Source organism: Trichechus manatus, unplaced genomic scaffold, assembly GCF_000243295.1.
Source record: "Trichechus manatus latirostris isolate Lorelei unplaced genomic scaffold, TriManLat1.0 scaffold00005, whole genome shotgun sequence".
Taxonomy (NCBI): domain Eukaryota; kingdom Metazoa; phylum Chordata; class Mammalia; order Sirenia; family Trichechidae; genus Trichechus; species Trichechus manatus.
Genome location: NW_004443941.1, coordinates 36,197,902 through 36,216,158, shown reverse-complemented (window position 1 = coordinate 36,216,158; position 18,257 = coordinate 36,197,902). Strand labels below are relative to the sequence as shown.

The window sequence follows — 18,257 nt, the reverse complement described above, 5'->3', positions numbered from 1 at the left end:
TCACACGAATAGATACATGCACACCCATGTTCATTGCAGCACTGTTCACAATAGCAAAAAGGTGGAAACAACCTGGGTTCCCATCAACAGAGGAATGGATAAATAAATTACGGTACATACACCCAATGGAATACTGTGCGACGATAAAGAAAAATGAAGAATCCTCGAAACATCTCACAACATGGATGAATCTGGAGGGCGTTATGCTGAGTGAAATTAGTCACAAAGTGACAAATCGTGTATGAGATCGCTATTATAAGAACTCAAGAAAAGTTTTAAACACAGAAGAAAACATTCTTTGATGGTTACGAGGGTGGTGAGGGAGGGAGAGAGGAATTCACTAACCAGATTGTAGACAAGAATCACCTTGGGTGAAAGGAAGGACAACACACGATACAGGGGAAGTCAACACAACTGGCCTAAAGCAAAAGCTAAGAAGTTTCCTGAAAACAACCAAACACTTTGAGAGACAGAGTAGCCACGGCTGGGGTCTGGGGACCATGGTTTTGGGGGACATCTAGGTTAATTGGCATAACAAAGTTGATTAAGAAAATGTGTTGCATCCCACCTTGGTGAGTGGCTTCTGGGGTCTTAAAAGCTTGCGAGATGCCATCCAGGATACCTCAATTGGTCCCAAAAGAGCAAAGGAGAATTGGAACACCAAAGACACAAGGAAAATACTAGCCCAAGAGACAAAAGGGCCACATAAACCAGAGACTCCTTCAGCCTGAGACCAGAAGAGCTAGATGGTGCCTGGCTACCACTAATGACTGCCCAGACAAGGAACCCAACAGACAGTCCCTGACGGAGCAGGAGAAAAGTGTGGAACAGAACTCAAATTCACATAAAAAGACCAGACTTTATGATCTGACTGAGACTAGAAGAACCCCCAAAACCATGGTCCCTGGACGCTATGTTAACCCAGCACTAAAACCATTTCCGAGGACCACTCTTCAGAACAAAGATTAGACTGGACTATAAAACATAAAATGATGTTCGTGAAGAGTGTGCTTCTTAGTTCAAGCAGGAAATTTTAAAAAAGGAAAAAATATATGAGAAACATCTATTTTCAGACATTGGAGAGCAGGCAACATAGGATTGTGATTCTGAAAGGAGGGAAACAAATGGGATGAGCCCTAACATTGCCTAGGCTTTCCGCCTACAGGCAATTCCCTAGACAGTGATCCAAGGCTGTTGTTGTTGTATGCTACCGAGTCGATTCTGACTCACAGTGACCCTATAGGACAGAATAGAACTTCCCCATAAGGTTTCCAAGACTGTAATCTTTACAGAAGCAGACTGCCACGTCTTTCTCCTATGGAGCAGCTGGTGGGTTCGAACCGCCAACCTTTTGGTTAGCGGCCAAGCGCTTAACCACTGTGCCACCAGCCCAGAGTCTAACAGTTTTGCTGAGTTGAAGAGACAGAATCTGGAGTTCAGAGAGGCCAAAGGCAGCTAGAATTTGCTTATCAAAGTACTTGAGAGGAGGGGGCTACATAAAGAAAGAGCTTCAGAAATCTGTGTTTGAGTTCCCTTGAGTTCATCTGAAATCAAATTTGTGCACACATATAGTGAAAACCTACAAGACTGGACAAGAATAACTTGCTTAGAAAGAACAATTACCTGGAAATTGTAAGCAGAACAATTCCCAGAGGTCATGTAGGGCTGAGAATCATTTGAATTCCCACCAGTCAAGAGTTGAGAGACTTTATTGAATACATGGGACCTTCAGTAGAGATCCCAGAGGGTCCACCACTTAATATTGGAGCTAAATTAGCTCTAGAATAAACGTCTCTTTAGACTTACCCTAAAAGTGTTTAAAAGCAAAACTCATAAGGATTCAAATGACCCTTAAGCAACTTAACTACTGACCAGAAAAAGCCCAACACTCTTTAAAGGAATGTAACAAAATCCAGCACCCAGTAACTTAAATTTATAACATCTAGCATCCAATAAGAAATTATTAGATATGTGAAGAAGCAGGAAAATGTGATCCATTACCAGGATAAAAAATAGTCAATAGAAATAGACTTAGAAATGACAGAGAGGATGAAATTAGCAGATAAGGACATTAAAACAGCTACTATGAATATGCTCCATATTCCCAAGGATCTATAGGGAAATATGAACATAATAAGGAGACAACTGAAAGATAAAAAAAGATTCAAATGAAAATTATAGAACTGAAAAATGCAATATCTGAAATTAAAAATACACTGGAAGAGATTGACAACAGATTAGAAACTGAGGAATAAAAATCCATCATTTTATTTAGTCCTCATCATACCTCTGACTCACAAAAATTAAGAAGCTTGCCTAAGAGCACACAGGTAGGAAGTAACAAAGCTGTAATTTAACCCATTATCTCTAATGCTAGTACTTTTTCTATGAAACAAATCACTACCAACAATAATGTGATGTTATATTTCTGTAGAACTTGAAAGTTTGTGTATTTCTTTGGATGCCATTTTTCCACTTAGACCCAGTACCTCTGACAACTCTCTTCTATTTACTGATATATAACAAATATAAAATAGCACAGTCAGGACTAAATTTCAGCTTATTTTACTGAGCCTTATTATTTTCATCTATAAAAATGATTAACTGATAATGTGTATGTGGGCATGTTTGTATACTCTAAAGTGTTATACAGGGTTAAGTATTACAAATCTTTATAACGAGAGGGATAAGGACTCCCTGTCTGCCTGAATCTTCCAGCCAGTAAATAGCCCGAAAAGCCTACATCCCTTTAAGTTTGCCTTTAGGCAGAAACAAATAACCTAATAATCTAATCAGAAAACCTAGAGGACATTAAACGTTCCCAGATTGTAGGGGCCAATCCAGATTTGTCTACCTTGACTCAATAATCCCAAGACTGCGCTGAACTGTGTCAGGAAGCACTGGACTAGAACGCCAAAGACCTCAGTTTGAGTCATACAGTAGGACCTTAGACAATTCATTTAATCTAAGCATCGTTTCTTCAGCAATAAAATGGGAGATGAAATTACGTATCTTATCACAACATTGTTTGGAGGATTAAATGAGATAATAACAATTCAAAGGGCTTAGCACAGTGCTTGCAAACCCTCAGTAAATATTAGTTTTAATTATTGTAAGGAGTGAGAAAGCAGTCTATATACTCTAAAGCATTTTATAGATGTGATAGTGGACCCTCACAGCCTGAAGGCTTTCCTGCTCCAGCCTGAGACCAAAGAAAGAACACATTTCAATTGGTCTTCAGATGGTAGCCTCTCTTGCAGCATTCACCTACTCCTTTCTTACTCCTCCCAGCCAGTCCCAGAAGTTCACCTCACTCCACTCTCCTTTCCATTCCACCTTCCCTCAGGGGTTCCGCAGCTTTACTAGCTTTACTATTTGGATCCGTATTTGCAGGTCACCTGCACAAAATGAGAAGTCTTTTAGGTGGCTAGTCAAGTTCCAACTGCAAGTGTTCCAGATATCTGGGTGAAACTCAGGCCTGCAGCTGAGACCTTGAAATGGAAGCTCAAAGACCAAAGGAGAGTTGGTAGAGGAGAAAGTGGCTTTGCTACTTACTAGCTGTGATACCTGGGGCTAGTTACTTAACATCTCCATTCCTCAGTTTCCTGATCTATAAAATGAGGTTAATAGCCATACTTATTCATAGGGCTTTTATAAGGATAAAGTGAGTTAATATTTGTAAAGTATTTAAAACAGTGTTCACCACATAGGAAATGCTATATAAATTTTGTCAAGTAAGTATGAAAATAAATAAAAAGTTTTTGGCAAACAAACACGCTTGCTGGAGATCTAGGAGGAAGAATAGCTTGGGTTCAAGAAACTAAAAGAGGATTTAAAGAGAGCTGGAGGAATTTTGGAGGGTAAGGCACTCTAGAGAAATATTAGAGGTTTTTTGAGACTAAATCTTCTGATATCTTATCTCTGCCTTTGCTCATGCTGCTTCCTGAAGCAAGACTGCTCTTCTTCCCTTGTACAAATTTACCCATCTTTCAGGAGCCAACTCAAATGTCAACTCTTCTATAAAGCCTTCCCAGCTAGGTCGACACCCCTCTCTCCTACATCTGAACCCCTAAAACCCTTTATATATGCTTTCTTCTCTCAGCTTCTACTTTGCTTCCTCATTATTTTCTTATGTAGTTTGTTTCCATACTTGACTGTAAGCTCTTTGTAGGCAGGGCTGCGACGGCTCATTGGCTGAGAACTGATCCATGGGAGAAGAGGTTGGGATAGTGCCCACCCCCTCACCCCAGGAAATAGGTACAGAGGCTTGGGGAGCCCCCATCTGCTTTGGCTGGCTCTGGAGGAGTCTCCAAGGACATTACCCCCATAGATTGGGCACAGATACTAACATTCACCAAGATAATCCAAGATCTTGGTGGGAGGCCCTGGAAGAGAAGGAGGAAGCTGAGAGGGAAATGGAGGGACCTAGTTCAACTCACTTCCTGATCCCGGTGAGTGTATAGACAAGGCCATTCACTAGCCAGTTCTGCAGCACCCTCTCCTTCTGTAGACACAAAAGAGAGATCCTGGTCAGTCCTCTGCACCACTGATTCCAGAGAATAAGTGGGAGAGCTGTTTGGCTGGAGCAAGTGCTCATGGGGAGGAGAGCGGGAAGGAAACATGGTGGGTTTCCTTACAGTTTTGAAAGCTCTTCGGTCTCATTTGAGATTCTCAATAACTCATTGTGCCACACTGTTAGCGATTGTCACCCCAGTTTTACAAAGGACAAATTCAGTTTCAGAACTGCTGTATTACTGTGTGAGGTCACAAGAATGGGCAATAGTGGAGGCTAGGAGGAACCCAGTGCTTCCTACTTTAATTCTGTGTTCTTGGTTGTTATTTAAATTACACATGTAAAGTGTCTTGCATGTGGTTGGCACTTAATAATTGTTAGTTCCCTTCTCTATACACCCATCTTTCTTCTCCTGTTTCCTTGCCTGCCCCAAGGGCTCAGCTTTGTTGCTCTAAGTGACCATTTGGGTGGAGGTTCTGGGGCCCACATAGATGTGAGAACAGTAGGTGGTGGATGCAGAGGAGGGGAGCAGAAGAGGAGTATATTGTGCCAGTTCCCAGCCCAGTCTCACCCCTGAGTGGGTCTGGCAGCCAATGAGGGTTCTGCTGTAGGTGGTCTGGGTTAAGATGTCCCACAGGTTGCCAGGGCTTCTGCCAGGTTGATGATCACTGTCATCCCCTCAGTAAAGTCCACAAGGGCTTCAGACACCTGTCTAAACTGCAAGTCTTCATAGGAGACAGAGAACCTACCCAGGAAAGGAGTACACAAGGGAGGAGAAGGGAAAGGACATTTATACTGCAGCCTGGGATAGTTCAAATGAGTCTCATGAACCCCTCGTTCTGTTATTCTCTGAGCATGCGTCTGCTACTCTTTCCTTCCATCTCAGGGCCAAAGGAGGAAACGCATACTCAGTGTCCCTATCCCCTCTGAAAGGCAAAATTCCTGAATGCTTGTTCAGAGGTGGTTAGAGACCTTGGGTATATCATTTCTATGTTCATTGAAACATCTCTTGATATCTTACTTCATAAACTTTATCTGCTTCCACCCGCCTCCCTCAACATTAACAAGAGAAAGAGAAGGGGAGAGGAGGAGAAGAAAGGGAAGAGATTTCTGGTGGTTGTCTTAGTTGGCATAGGCCTTTTCCAGAAGTGTTCCCCAGACAAGTTCTTGTAGGTGGAGGAGACAAAGACCAGCTGGCCAGCCTCATTGACAGGACCCCAGTTCCCAAACTGCCAGAACTAAAGGGAGAGTGTACCTACCGGTGAGTGAAGATTACCATGGAAGATGGTCAGCACAGGAGGCAAGGACTCGGCTTCTTCAAGAATCCTCTTTCTTATGGCCCCTTGTGGGCTGAGGCACAAGGAGGACACTCTCCCAGAACTGGAAGACGCCAGCATACTTTTCAGTGAAACTCTAATTCAGGAGAATGACTCGGCTCAGAAAGTCCTGGTGCAAAGTCAGAGCTTGCAAAGAAGCCAAGAACCAATAGTCTCCTAAGCCAGACAGCATAAGATTCCATTCTGCAAGTATCTGCAGGAAACTACTGAGGACTTCTTGCATGCAAGAAATGCCCGGGTCCCAATTGATACCTTCTCTTAGCTTGTAGCCTAGTTAAGGAGAAGAGGAACATGTACTGGGGAGGAAGACATTAAGGAAGCAAAAAACCGGACATGGGGAACATTGATGGAATTCACTCAACATCAAGAACTGAGCCATATTCCTGGACCAGCTTCTTCTAGCTTCCTGAGTGCACTAACCTTGGGGATCTGGATAAAAAACACACCTAAGCTTTTCTACATTACACCTCTGTAAAAAGCCTCACCTCTCCTGGACTCTATTTTCCTGTATATGAAATGGTTATCACCGTACTCAGGCCTTCCCTGATAGTCACGGATAATTTCCACGTATTCCAAAAAGAACATTGGAATAACGGTATGCCTGCTTGGATCCTTTTCTGAAGAGTCTATAGGCTGGTGTTCCATAAAGGACCTCATTGTGGAAACTAGAGCAAACACATTTCTCAACACAAAATTTAGTCCTATGGGTTGACAACTGGTATTATCTGGAGGCTTAGCCAAGGTGTGACATTCCTATTCATTCTCAGAGGATCAACTTTTATAAACATTCCAGCAGAGGACAGAGCATGTCCTGGCAGAGTTCCGGGTTTGCTGCTGAGTAACCATTTGTGGCCCATCCCCTCTCCCCCATTGGGATCTCTCTATTTCCTTCTTCACTATCCCATTCTGCCTTGGCCAGGACAGGCTTGCAAGCAGCCTGGTGTGTGTCTCCAGGGGCTGTGCACACTTACCCACCACTCCCTGGCACAGATCCAGCCTTTTGGCTTTGGCAGAATAGAACTGGGAATTGCTGTACAGCTCCTGGGGAAATAGATGTGATTGTCATTCTGACCAAGAACAGAGAAGCTCCGGGAGCCACCACCACTGTCACCAGTTACTGTTGAGTAGAACTGCAGTCCAGAGGGTTTTCAATGGCTGTGGTCTTTTGAAAGTAGTTTGCCAGGCCTTTCTTCTGAGGTATCTCTGGGGGAATTTGAACCACCAACCTTTCAGTTAGTAGCAGAGATCTTAACCATTTGAACTACCCCGGAACTCCTCCTGGAGCTACAGTGACCATATTTTCCCATCCCTGAAAATTGGTCTTAGTTTTAGTATTCTATATTTTTCTTCTTGTTAGTTGCCATCAAGTCTACTCCAACTCATAGTTACCCCATGTGTGCAGAGTAAAACTGCTCCATAAGGTTTCAAGGCTGTGACCTTTCAGAAGTAGATCTCCAGGCCTGTCTTCTGAGCACCTCTGGGTGGGTTGGAACCACCAAATTTTCAGCTAGTAGTCGAGTGCTTAACTCTTTGCACCACCCAGAGACTCCTTCTATATATTCTTAGATGTAGAATTTATGTGAAATCAGGGCTGACCCAGAAAATCTGAGATGTAGATTCTTCACCTTGTATATACTTGGTTCTCTTGTTCCTTCGCACAGCTCAGGAAAGTCAGACTGATTCATGCAGACATTGAGAAATAGCACTTGTACCAAAAATGCCTTTTCTTAGAGTTTCTATTAAAAATGGAAGAACTTTTATGGGGTATTCTCATTTTTCCTGGAGATCTTCTTGTTCTCCTTAACTAACCCATACCCCTCTCTCTCCCTTGCCCCCAATACAATGGCCTCTTTTGCTTTGCGTGTGAGTGGGCTGCTGGTCTCTACTACATGGCAAGCACTCAATCTCTCAGTTTTTGCATGGGCACACTTCCTTAAGGAGGGTGACAGAGTCTCTATGTCAGCAGTTCCCAAGATTTTCTGGGGAAAGAGTGGAATCTTGACTGCCCACTTGGAGGCCCACTTGGGGACTTGATACATAGTAGGGACTTAATAGGTCTGGGGCTGCAGGTATTGAATGCGATGGCTGAGCAGAGAACAGGGAAGGGAGGAATTCCCTCGACCGTGTTCTTAAAATCATGTTTGTAAATCAAGTTTGGGGGAGATGGATTGCATCTGAACATATTAAAAAGTTGTCTTTTAAATGAATTGTTGATACATTTTATAAAGTGAAGAATACTGTCATAAAGTGATGACTAGTTTAATTTACATGTTTCATGAGCTCTGATTGGTAGGGATTGGAGATATGTTAAAATTTGTCACTCTGGCAGATGGTATTGGTGGTGACTCAAGATGTCTGGCTATCTCAGATGAAGCTACACAATACCTTGATCTATTTTTGGCTGCAGCTACTCTGCATATATCTAGGCAGAGGCTCAGGAAGAGATACATCTTAGATTAGTCTTACCTTTGGTTTCACCATCTGGAATATGGAAATATGGGAAATCACCCAGTTCCCTTCTCCAGGGGATCAATAAGAGAGAGTAAGGCCTAGTACCAGAAAGCCAAGATCCCTCAGGAGGGTCTGGAATGACACATGTGTGCTTTGTTCAGAAACCCAGCCCCTTACGCGAGGCCGCTTCCACTGCATGCGGGGTGGCAGCTTCTGCAGCAGGGGAATGCAGCCGATGGAGCTCGGGGTGGCTGGAAAGCTTTCGTCTTCAGAGGCAGTAGTTCCTCAGGCAGCTTTCCAGCAATGCCTGGTAGTCCTGTTTGGGGAGCTGAGAACAGCTCCTTACCAAGTTTTTCCTTACCATCTTCCATCTTCCTCGGAGAGACGGCCACAGAGACATGATGGCAGGTTGCTACGGTCCCCACAGGTCTTCCTAGATTTTGTTTATTTCTCCTGAAATGGAGAGCAGATGATCAGTTGATTCACTTCCTCTTTATGCTTTGCCATTTCACAAAGAGAGGAGGAATGTGGAGAGAAGGTAAGAGAGAAATGACCCTGTGAGAAAAGTGATTAGTTCAAGTCTTATCCCAGAGAGCAGGGGTCCATGAGTATATACTCAAGTGTTTGAGGTCCTGGTGGGGGGGTCCAGGCTCCCAAAACAAAGGCTTTCAGGAAAGATGTGGACTCTCTAGCCTCAGGAATAGGCCCTAGACCTCTGACTGCTCCAAGATCACAGGGCCACTTCTGCTCAGCAGAGGGGATGGGAGGGGAGAGGCAGGAAGATGCAGCTTAGCCCAGTGGGCTGGAGGGTCCCTGCATCTGATAAGGCAGCAGGGAGAAATGGTTTCCCCTTCCTGTTTTCCCACAGAAGGCCTCCTTCCTTTTGTCTCTGAGCTTCACACACATGTGTTTCTCCTGCTCGAAGATCTTCCTCATTCCTCCTTGTACAACCGTGACTCTGGCTCTCCTCCTTCTACACATTTTCTTCAAAACTAACTCCTTCTTTGACTTTCTGCCTATGTTAAAGAAAACAATTTGCATACATATATTGTACCAAACACAGGTAGTTGTCTAGTACCTGCCCAACACCCATTCCCCTCCTTTTGTTATTAACAGCATCCAAATTTTGATCACCTAGCTATTAAACTTGATTTCCTAGACTTTCTTGCAGCAGGTTAGACACACAATGTAGTCTGGCCATGAGGTTAAGATAAAAGTTTACTGGGCAGGGCTTTTAGAAAAGCTGTGGTTTTCCCAATAAAATGGGATAACCTTAGCTGGCACCACTTTTGGCATTCCTCCTTTCCTCTTCCTAGAAAGCAGATGTGATACCTGGAGATGGAGCAGTGGTCTTGGGACCATTAGGACAACAGTCACATGCTAGAAGAAGCCTGGATTTTAATGACTTCCTTGGACAGATGTACCCTATCGTCTTTTAATTTGTGCCTCTCAAATTATCACTAGTGAAGGACCTGTACTTTTTATTCCCAATTTGTCAGACTGATACCTTTGAAATATTTAATGAAAATGAGTTAATAGAAAAATAAAAATCAAAAAAAGTACACAAAAATACAAAGTCTTTTTTATTTTCAGATTCAACAGAAATAAAATTATTTGGTCTAGTTGCCATGAAAATTTCTAAACATTTGCCCTCAGTTTTGTACCTAGCGCATCATGAACTGATAACAAGTTTGTGGAATGGCCTGCCCATGCACCCCAATTTCAGCTCAACTCTGAGGGTCTTATGAGAAGAAACCTCCTCTGCCCTACTACCTTCTTTTAATCCCCCATGGGATCACACCGGTGAAATGTTGTTTGTCTCCTACCCTTACCTCTCTCCCAAGTTTGGGCAGCCTGATTTCCAGCTACTCTTACTTGTCACAGATGCATTCATACTTCCTGGAGGAAGACCCAGCACTCTCTGAACCCTGGGTTATAGATATTCAAAAGCTGCTACTTAGGTCTTGGGTTTCCCTCAAATTTTTCTTCCTAATATGGACTATCAGGCAAAGCTTCCTCCAATCTCACCCCATTTTCTTCCCCCAAATTTCTTCTACCACATTTACATTTGAAAACAAACACTGGGTCACGTAAAGCCAGGGTCTTGCTTTTTTTTTTTTTTTAATTGTGCTTTAGGTGAAACTTTATACAGCAGATTAGTTTCTCATTCAACAATTTATACACAAATTGTTTTGTGACATTGACTGCAATCCTTGTGATGTGTCAACACTCTCCCCTTCCACACCCCAATTCCCCTTTTCCCTGCATCCATTATTCCTGTCCCTTCTTGCCTTCTCATCATTGCTTTTATGCAGTTGTTGCCATTTTGGTCTTGTATATATGACTGAACTAAGAAGCACATTCCTCACATGTGTTATTATTTCTTTTATAGACTTGTTTTAATCTCTGGCTGATATTGGGGGAGTTTTCTGTCAGCAGTTCTTCAATGATTCTCTCTGTATTTTCTGTTTTCTACCCCGTCCTGGAACTCGGATCACTCGAAAATTTTTGCTTTTGATTGTATCCCACATAACTCTCAGTGTTTCATTTTTCTTCATTCTTTTTTCTGATTTTTCCTCCAACAGGGTTGTATCCAAGTGTTTGTCTTCAATTTCGCTGATCCTGTCTTCCATTGTTTCAAACCTGCTCCTCAGCCCTTCCATGACACTCTCCATTTCTGAAATCTTGCTGTTTATCTTTTGGATTTCTAATTGTTGTTCTTATATGATTTCTAGTTGTGAATTTATTTTGTCATTTTGTTCCTGTATTATTTTCCTTAATTCTTCCATTTTTGTTCTGTATTTTTGTCCATTTTTTCCTCATTTTTATCTGTTTTTTGCTTCAACTCTTGGATAGCTCTGAATATTAGAGATTTGAATTCCCTATCAGGTAGTTCTAGTGCCTTTTCTTCTACTGGAAAGTCTTCTGGTGTTTTATTTTGAATTCTTACTGGAACCATCCTGTCCTTTTTTAATATATGTTTTGATATTGTTTGTTGTATTTGGGACATTCAGTAGTTATTTTCCTCATTTATTGATTGTAGATTTGTTTGTTTCATCTTGATTTTTTGTTTTATTTGGTTATATCTGTTTTCTTTGTTGTTTGCTCTTCTGTGGGCATGATACTTTTCACCTCCTTGTCCAATGGGCAGGGTCAGTAGCTCAGCCATGGTGCAGCAGGGCAGGTCCAGCTGAAGGGGAGTTTCTGGGATGGGTTGTTTGTGGTATATACTAGGGCAAACAGAGTGGGCTCAAAATCAGTGCAGGGAAGATGCCTGTGCTGCCTGAATGTGTGATGTTCAGTGCACTGTGCAGGTAGGCAGGAAGGGGGGGCGGAGAGTGTGATATGTGAAGCTAAGATGGGTATGGGAAGGAGAAGAGAGGAGAGAGAAACTGAAGCCAAAACCAAACAAACAAAAAAGAGTGCTAAGGGAGCTTGCTGTTGGAGTGGAAAGATGAGAGACTGAGAAATGGAGAAAAACAAAAAGAAGAAAAGGAAAAGTGTAGAAGAAAATAAATAAAAATTAGAAAAAAAAAAAAAAGAAAATCCCCAGGGATCCCACTGGTGTGGCTATGAAGACTGGGGAAGTGGCTCCCAGGCAGCGAAGTACAGCCTGGTAGAAGGGGTAAAGGTGTCACACAGCACCAGGTATTCAGGAGACAGGAAGAGAAGGTAAGTATAGACAGAAGAGAAACTGAGAGAGGAAGAAAGACAAAAAGGGAAAAAGAGAGAAAAGAAACCAAAAAAAAAAAAGAACTGCCCCCCAGGGATCCCACTGGGCAGCTGCACAGATTGAGGAAGTAGCTCCCAAGCCGTGCAGTACAGCCCATCTAGAAGGGGCTCCCAACCTGATAAAATAAAAAGAAAACAAACAAACAAAATCAAAACAGAACAAATAAAAAAAAAAAAGCCACAGGGATCCCACCAGCATGGCGGCATGGTCTGGAAGCAGTTCCACAGTTGAGTGGCTTTTCACAGCCTTTCAAGAAGAAGCAAAGATGGCACATAGAGCCAGGTGTTTGAGAGAAAGGAGGGGGAGGTGTTGAGAGGTACGGAAGAAACCAAAAGAAGCAGAAAAAAGCAACACCAGCAACAAACAAATGGCACTCAGGGAGCTGACCAGTGTGGGCAGGTGGAATCCAAGCAGCACAGGGCTGAAGCCAGTGCCTCCCAGCCAAGAGACTCCGGCTGCAGGAAGCAGAGGAGGCCGAGTGGGGGTGAAGAAGGTGGGGGTGGGAAAGCGTATATCGCTGGTTACCAGTTATTCTGTCTCTTGGGGGCTCCATGAAGTTGCTTTCCTGTACTCTCTGTTTACCAATATGACAGGAGTCCAAGATGGCGAATCCGTGCTGCATTAGCTGATAGGGGACCTCTGCACATATCTCTCCTTGCTCTCTGTTCTCTGTCAGTTTCTTATTCTATTCAGTGCTTGGCTGAGTTCTTTATCTCTTCATTTGATGATTAGGATTTCAGGATTGATGTTTGTCTGTTTGACATAGTTTTTTGGATCTTTGCTGTGGAGGGACGGTGTGGTGATTCTGTCTATAGCGCCATGTTGCCTGGAAGTCCCCATCATTGTTCTTTATTGCTGCATAGTATTTCACTGTGTGTATGTACCATAATTTATTTATCCATTCATCTGTTGATGGGCACTTAAGTTGTTTCCATCTTTTTGCTATTGTGAATAATGCTTCAAAGAACGTGGGTGTGCATATGTCTATTCATGTGATGGCTCTTATTTCTCTAAGATATATTCCTAGGAGTGGGATTGCTAGATCATACGGTATTTCTATTTCTAACTTTTTAAGGAAGCACCATATTGTTTTCCAAGATGGTTGTATCACTTTGCATTCCCATCAGCAGTACATAAGAGTTCTGATCTCTACTGGCCTAAAGGAGACTGGAGAAACCTCGAGCGTATGGCCCCCAGACACCCTTTTAGCTCAGTGGTGAAGTTACCTCCAAGGGTCACTGTTCAGCCTGGGAGTGGACAGCCCCGTAAAACCAAATGAGACTAACGAGGTACAGGAGTCCAGTGACAAGGACCAGAAGGCAGAAGGGGACAAGGAAGCTGGTGATAGGGAACCCAAGGTTGAGTAAGGATATTGTTGATGTGTTGTGAGATTGTTAACCATTGTCATAGGGCAACATTTGTAGTAACTGTTAAATGAGAAACTCTTTTGTCCTGTAAGCCTTCATCTTAAGTGAGAATAGCAGCACAATTGGAAGAGCATAGTCAATGTCACTGAACTGTGCATGTAGAAATTTTTGAAATGGTGTATCTTTGGCGCTGTGTATTTTCGCCAAAAAAAAAAAGGTTGAGAAGTGAGAGGATTAATATGTTGTGGGTTTGTTAACCAATGTCATAAAACAACATGTGTACTACTGTTTCATGAGAAACTATTTGTTCTGTAAGCCTTCACCTGAAGTACAATAAAAAAAAAGAAAACAAGGAAAACAAAAAAGAGTTCTGATTTCCCTGCAGCCTCTCCAACGTTTGTTATTTCCAGTTTTTTTGATTCATGCCAGTAGTGCAGGGATGAGATAGTATCTCATTGTGGTTTTAATTTGCATTTCTCTAATGGCTAATAATCATGAGCATTTCATCATGTGTCTGTTAGCCGCCTGAATGTCTTCTTTGTTGAAGTGTCTGTTCGTATCCTTTGCTCATTTTTTAACGGCATTTATTTTTCTTTTTGTTGTTGAGATGTAGCAGTATCTTGTAGATTTTAGATATTAGACCTTTGTAGGTTACGTCAGCAAAATTTTTTTTCCCCAGGCTGTAGGTTGTCTTTTTACTATTTTGGTGAAGTCTTTTGATGAGCATAATGTTTAATTTTTAGGAGCTGCCAGTTATCTGGTTTATTTTATGGTGATTATACATTGTTAGTTATAGTTTGTATCCTATTTATGCCATATATTAGGGCCCTTAGCGTTATCCTAGTTTTCCTTCCATGATCTTCATAGTTTTAGGTTTTTTAATTAGGTCTTTGATTCATTTTGAGTTAGTTTTTGTGTATGGTGTGAGGTACGGGTCCTATTTCATTTTTTTTTTATAGATGAACATCCAGTTTTGCTAGCACCATTTGTTAAAGAGACCCGTTTAATGGACTTTGGGCCTTTGGCAAAGATCAGCTGACCATAGGTGGATGGATTTATGTCTGGGTTCTCAATTCTGTTCCATTGATCATGTGTCTGTCATTGTACCAGTACCAGGCTGTTTTGACTACCATGGCTGTATAGAAGTTTCTAAGATCAGGTAGTGTGAGGTCTTCTACTTTGTTCTTTTTCAGTAATGCTTTACTTATCCAGGGCCTCTTTCCTGTCTGTGTAGAGTCAGTAATTAGTTTTTCCACCTCGTTAAAGAATGTTGTTGGTATTTGGATCGGGATTGCATTATATCCGTAGAACACTTTGAGTAGACTTGACATTTTCACAATGTTGAGTCTTCATATCCATGAGCCTGATATGTTTTTCCATTTATGTAGGTCTCTTTTGGTCTTGCAGTAGTGTTTTGTGGTTTTCTTTGTATAGATCTTTTATGTACCTGGTCAGATTTATTCCTAAGTATTTTATTCTTTTAGGGGTTATTATAAATGATATTGTTTCCTTCATTTCCTTTTCGAAGTTCTGTTTGTTGGTGTATAGTACTCCAACTGATTTTTCTATATTGATTTTGTATCCTGCTACTCTGTTGAATCTTTCTGTTGGTTCCAGTAGTTTTCTTGTGGAGTCTTTGGCGTTCTCTATGTATAGTATCATATAATCTGCAAATAGGGATAGTTTTACCTCTTCCTTTCCAATTTGGTTGCCCTTTATTTCTTTTTCTTGCCTTATTGCTCTAGCTAGTCCTTCCAGCACAATGTTAGATAGGATTTGTGGTAAGGGCATTCTTGTCTTGTTCTCATTCTCAGGGAGAATTCTTTCAGCCACTCTCCTTTGAGAATGTTGTTAGCTGTTGATTTTGTATAGATGTCCTTTATTATGTTGAGGATTTTCCCTTCTATTCCTGTTTTGCTGAGAGTTTTTATCGGAATGGTTGTTGGACATTATCAAATTCATTTTCTGTGTCAGTTGAGATGATCACATGATTCTTTTATTTATGTGATGGAATAGGTTGATTGATTTTCTAATGCTGAACCATCCTTGCATACCTGGTATGAATCCCACTTGGTCATGGTGCTTTTTTAATACAATGTTGAATTCTATTGGCTAGGATTTTATTAAGAATTTTTGCATTTATATTCATGAGAGATATTGGTCTGTAATTTTCTTTTTGTGTAGTGTCCTTGCTTGGGTTTGGTAACAGGGTTATGCTGGCTTCGTAGAATGAATTCGGGAGTACTCTTTCCTTTTCTATGCTCTGAAACAGTTTGAGTTGTACTGGTGCAAGCCCTTCTCTGAATCTTCGATAGAATTCTCCATTGACACTGTCTAGACCAGGGCTTTTTTTTTTTTTAACCTCTTCAATCTATTCTTTTGTTATAGGTCTGTTCAGATTTTATACCTTGGTTTGTGTTAGTTTAAGTAGATAATGTGTTTATAGAAATTTGTTCATTTCTTCTATGTTCTCAAATTTGCTGGAGTACAATTTTTCATAGTATTCGGTTATGATCTTTTTTATTTAAGCTGAGTCTGTTGTAATGTCCCCCATCTCATTTCTTATTTGTGTTGTTTGCTTCCTCTCCTGTTTTTCTTTTTCACTTTGGCCAGTGGTTTGTCAGTTTTATTGATCTTTTCAACAAACCAACTTTTGGTCTTGTTGATTCTTTCAATTGTTTTTCTATTCTCTATTTTATTTATTTCTGCTCTGATGTTTAGTATTTCCTTTCTTCTGGTGACTGTGGGCTTCTTTTGCTGTTCTCTTTCTATTTGTTCCAGTTGTAGGGCTAATGTTTTGATTTTGTCCCATTCTTCTTTTTGGATGTGTGCATTTATTACTATAAATTGACCTCTTAGCACTGCCTTTGCTGTGTCCCAGAGGTTTTGGTATGACGTGTTTTCATTCTCATTTGAATCTAGAAATATTTTTATTTCCTTCTTGATTTCTTCTATTAACCAGTTGTTTTAAAGCAAGGTGTTATTCAGTTTCCATGTATTTGATTTTTTTATCCTTGCTCTTCCTGTTTTTAATTTCTACTTTTATGGCCTTGTGATCAGAGATAATGCTTTGTATTATTTTGATGTTTTGGATTTCATTGAGGGTTGCTTTGTGGCCTAAAATATGGTCTATTCTGGAGAATGTTCCATGTGCATTGGAAAAGAATGTATACTTTGCTGCTGTTGGGTGGTGTATTCTATATATGCCTATGAAGTCCAGTTGTTCAATTTTGTCCGTTAGATCTTCTGTATCTCTGTTCAGTGTCTTTCTAGATGTTCTGTCGTTTACTGAAAATGATGTGTTGAAGTCTCCTACTGTTATTGTGGAACTGTCTTTTTCTCTTTTCAGTGCTGTGAGAGTTTGTTTTATGTATTTTGGAGCCCTGTCATTGGGTGCGTAGATATTTATTAAGGTTATGTCTTCCTGGTGGATTGTTCCTTTAATCATGATATAATTCCTACCTGTCTTTTGTTGTTGATTTTGGCTTAAAGTCTATTTTATTTGAGATTAGTATTGCCACTCCTGCCCTTTCATGGTTACTGTTTGCTTGATATATTTTTTCCATCCTTTGATTTTTAATAAATTTATGTCTTTGTATCTAAGATGTGTTTCTTTTAGACAGCATATTGGTAGGATTTTTTAAAAATCCATTCAGCCACTCTCTGTCTCTTTATGGAGCATTTAAACCATTTGCATTCAGTGTGATTATCAATAGGTAAGAGTTTATTGCTGTTATATTATTGTGCTGATTTTTTTTTGTTCCTTTTACTCTGTGCTAAATTCCTTTGGTTTGCGGATTTTCTTTCATTACTGTATATTTTGTGTTTACTGAATCTTTATGGTTTTTTTTTCTTTTTTCTTTTTCCTGACTAATAGGTTTGTTAACTTTTTTTGTGGATACCTTGAAATTTACCCTTATCTTCCTACATTCAAACCAGTCTTTTATTAGTTGATATCATCTTGATTTCATCTCCATTTAAAAGTTCTATACCTACACTGTTTATTCCCCCCCTTTATTGTTTTGACATTGTTATAATTTACAGATTGACGTCTATCTCTGTTTTAAGTTTTTTATTTTTGTTTTATTACTGAAAGTTCTTTATCTAGGTTGATATCTGGCTGATGCTGTTCTGCATCGTAGACTCTGGTTTTTGTCTGCTGTTGTTGGTTCCCTAATCAGAGGACTCCCTTTTATATTTATTGTAAGTTTGATTTGGTTTTTGCCAATTTCCTTAATTTCTGTTTATCTGGAAATGTCCTAATTTCCCCTTCCTATTTGAGAGAGAATTTTTCAGGATATATTATTCTTGGTTGACAGTTTTTTTTCTTTCAAGGTTTTATATATGTCATCCTACTGCCTTCTTCCTTGCATACTTTCTGCTGAGCAATCAGAGCTTTGTTTTATTGTTTCCCCTTAGTAAGTGACTTTTCTTTTTCCTTGAGCTGCTCTCAAGATTCATTCTTTGTCTTTGGTTTTGGAAAGTGTGGTTATGCTGTGTCTTGGCAACTCTCTTTTAAGGTCTATTCTATATGGGGTTCTTTGAGTCCCTTGGATGGTCAGTTTTTTATCTTTCATGATATTAGGGAAGTTTTCTACCAGAAAATCTTCAACAACCCTCTGTGTGTTTTACATTTCTCCTCCTGTTCTAGAATTCCAATCACATGCAAATTTTTGCTCTTGATTATGTCCCACATAATTCTTTCCCATTGCTGTTGAGTCAATTCTGACTCATGGCGATCCTATAGTACAGAGTAGAACTTCCCTGTAGGGTTTCCAAGAAGCGGCTGGTGGATTTGGACTGCTGACCTTTTGGTTAGCACCTGAGCTCTTAACCACTGTGCCACGGGGACTAAT

The 18,257-nt window shown here is 40.8% G+C and overlaps 1 protein-coding gene across 1 annotated transcript in view; it reads right to left on the bottom strand.

Annotated features, from left to right (window-relative positions):
* Nucleotides 1–8,701, bottom strand: part of CAPN14 (calpain 14) — a gene marked incomplete at its 3' end in the record, with an annotated part of 51,952 nt that extends 43,251 nt beyond the window's left edge. The window contains 9 exon segments of the mRNA XM_004369610.1: nucleotides 4,440–4,501; nucleotides 5,085–5,158; nucleotides 5,161–5,258; nucleotides 5,640–5,673; nucleotides 5,676–5,751; nucleotides 5,882–6,006; nucleotides 6,822–6,891; nucleotides 8,479–8,572; nucleotides 8,574–8,701. Coding sequence (XP_004369667.1) covers nucleotides 4,440–4,501; nucleotides 5,085–5,158; nucleotides 5,161–5,258; nucleotides 5,640–5,673; nucleotides 5,676–5,751; nucleotides 5,882–6,006; nucleotides 6,822–6,891; nucleotides 8,479–8,572; nucleotides 8,574–8,701 — 761 coding nt within the window.
* Nucleotides 8,702–18,257: the final 9,556 nt, after the last annotated feature.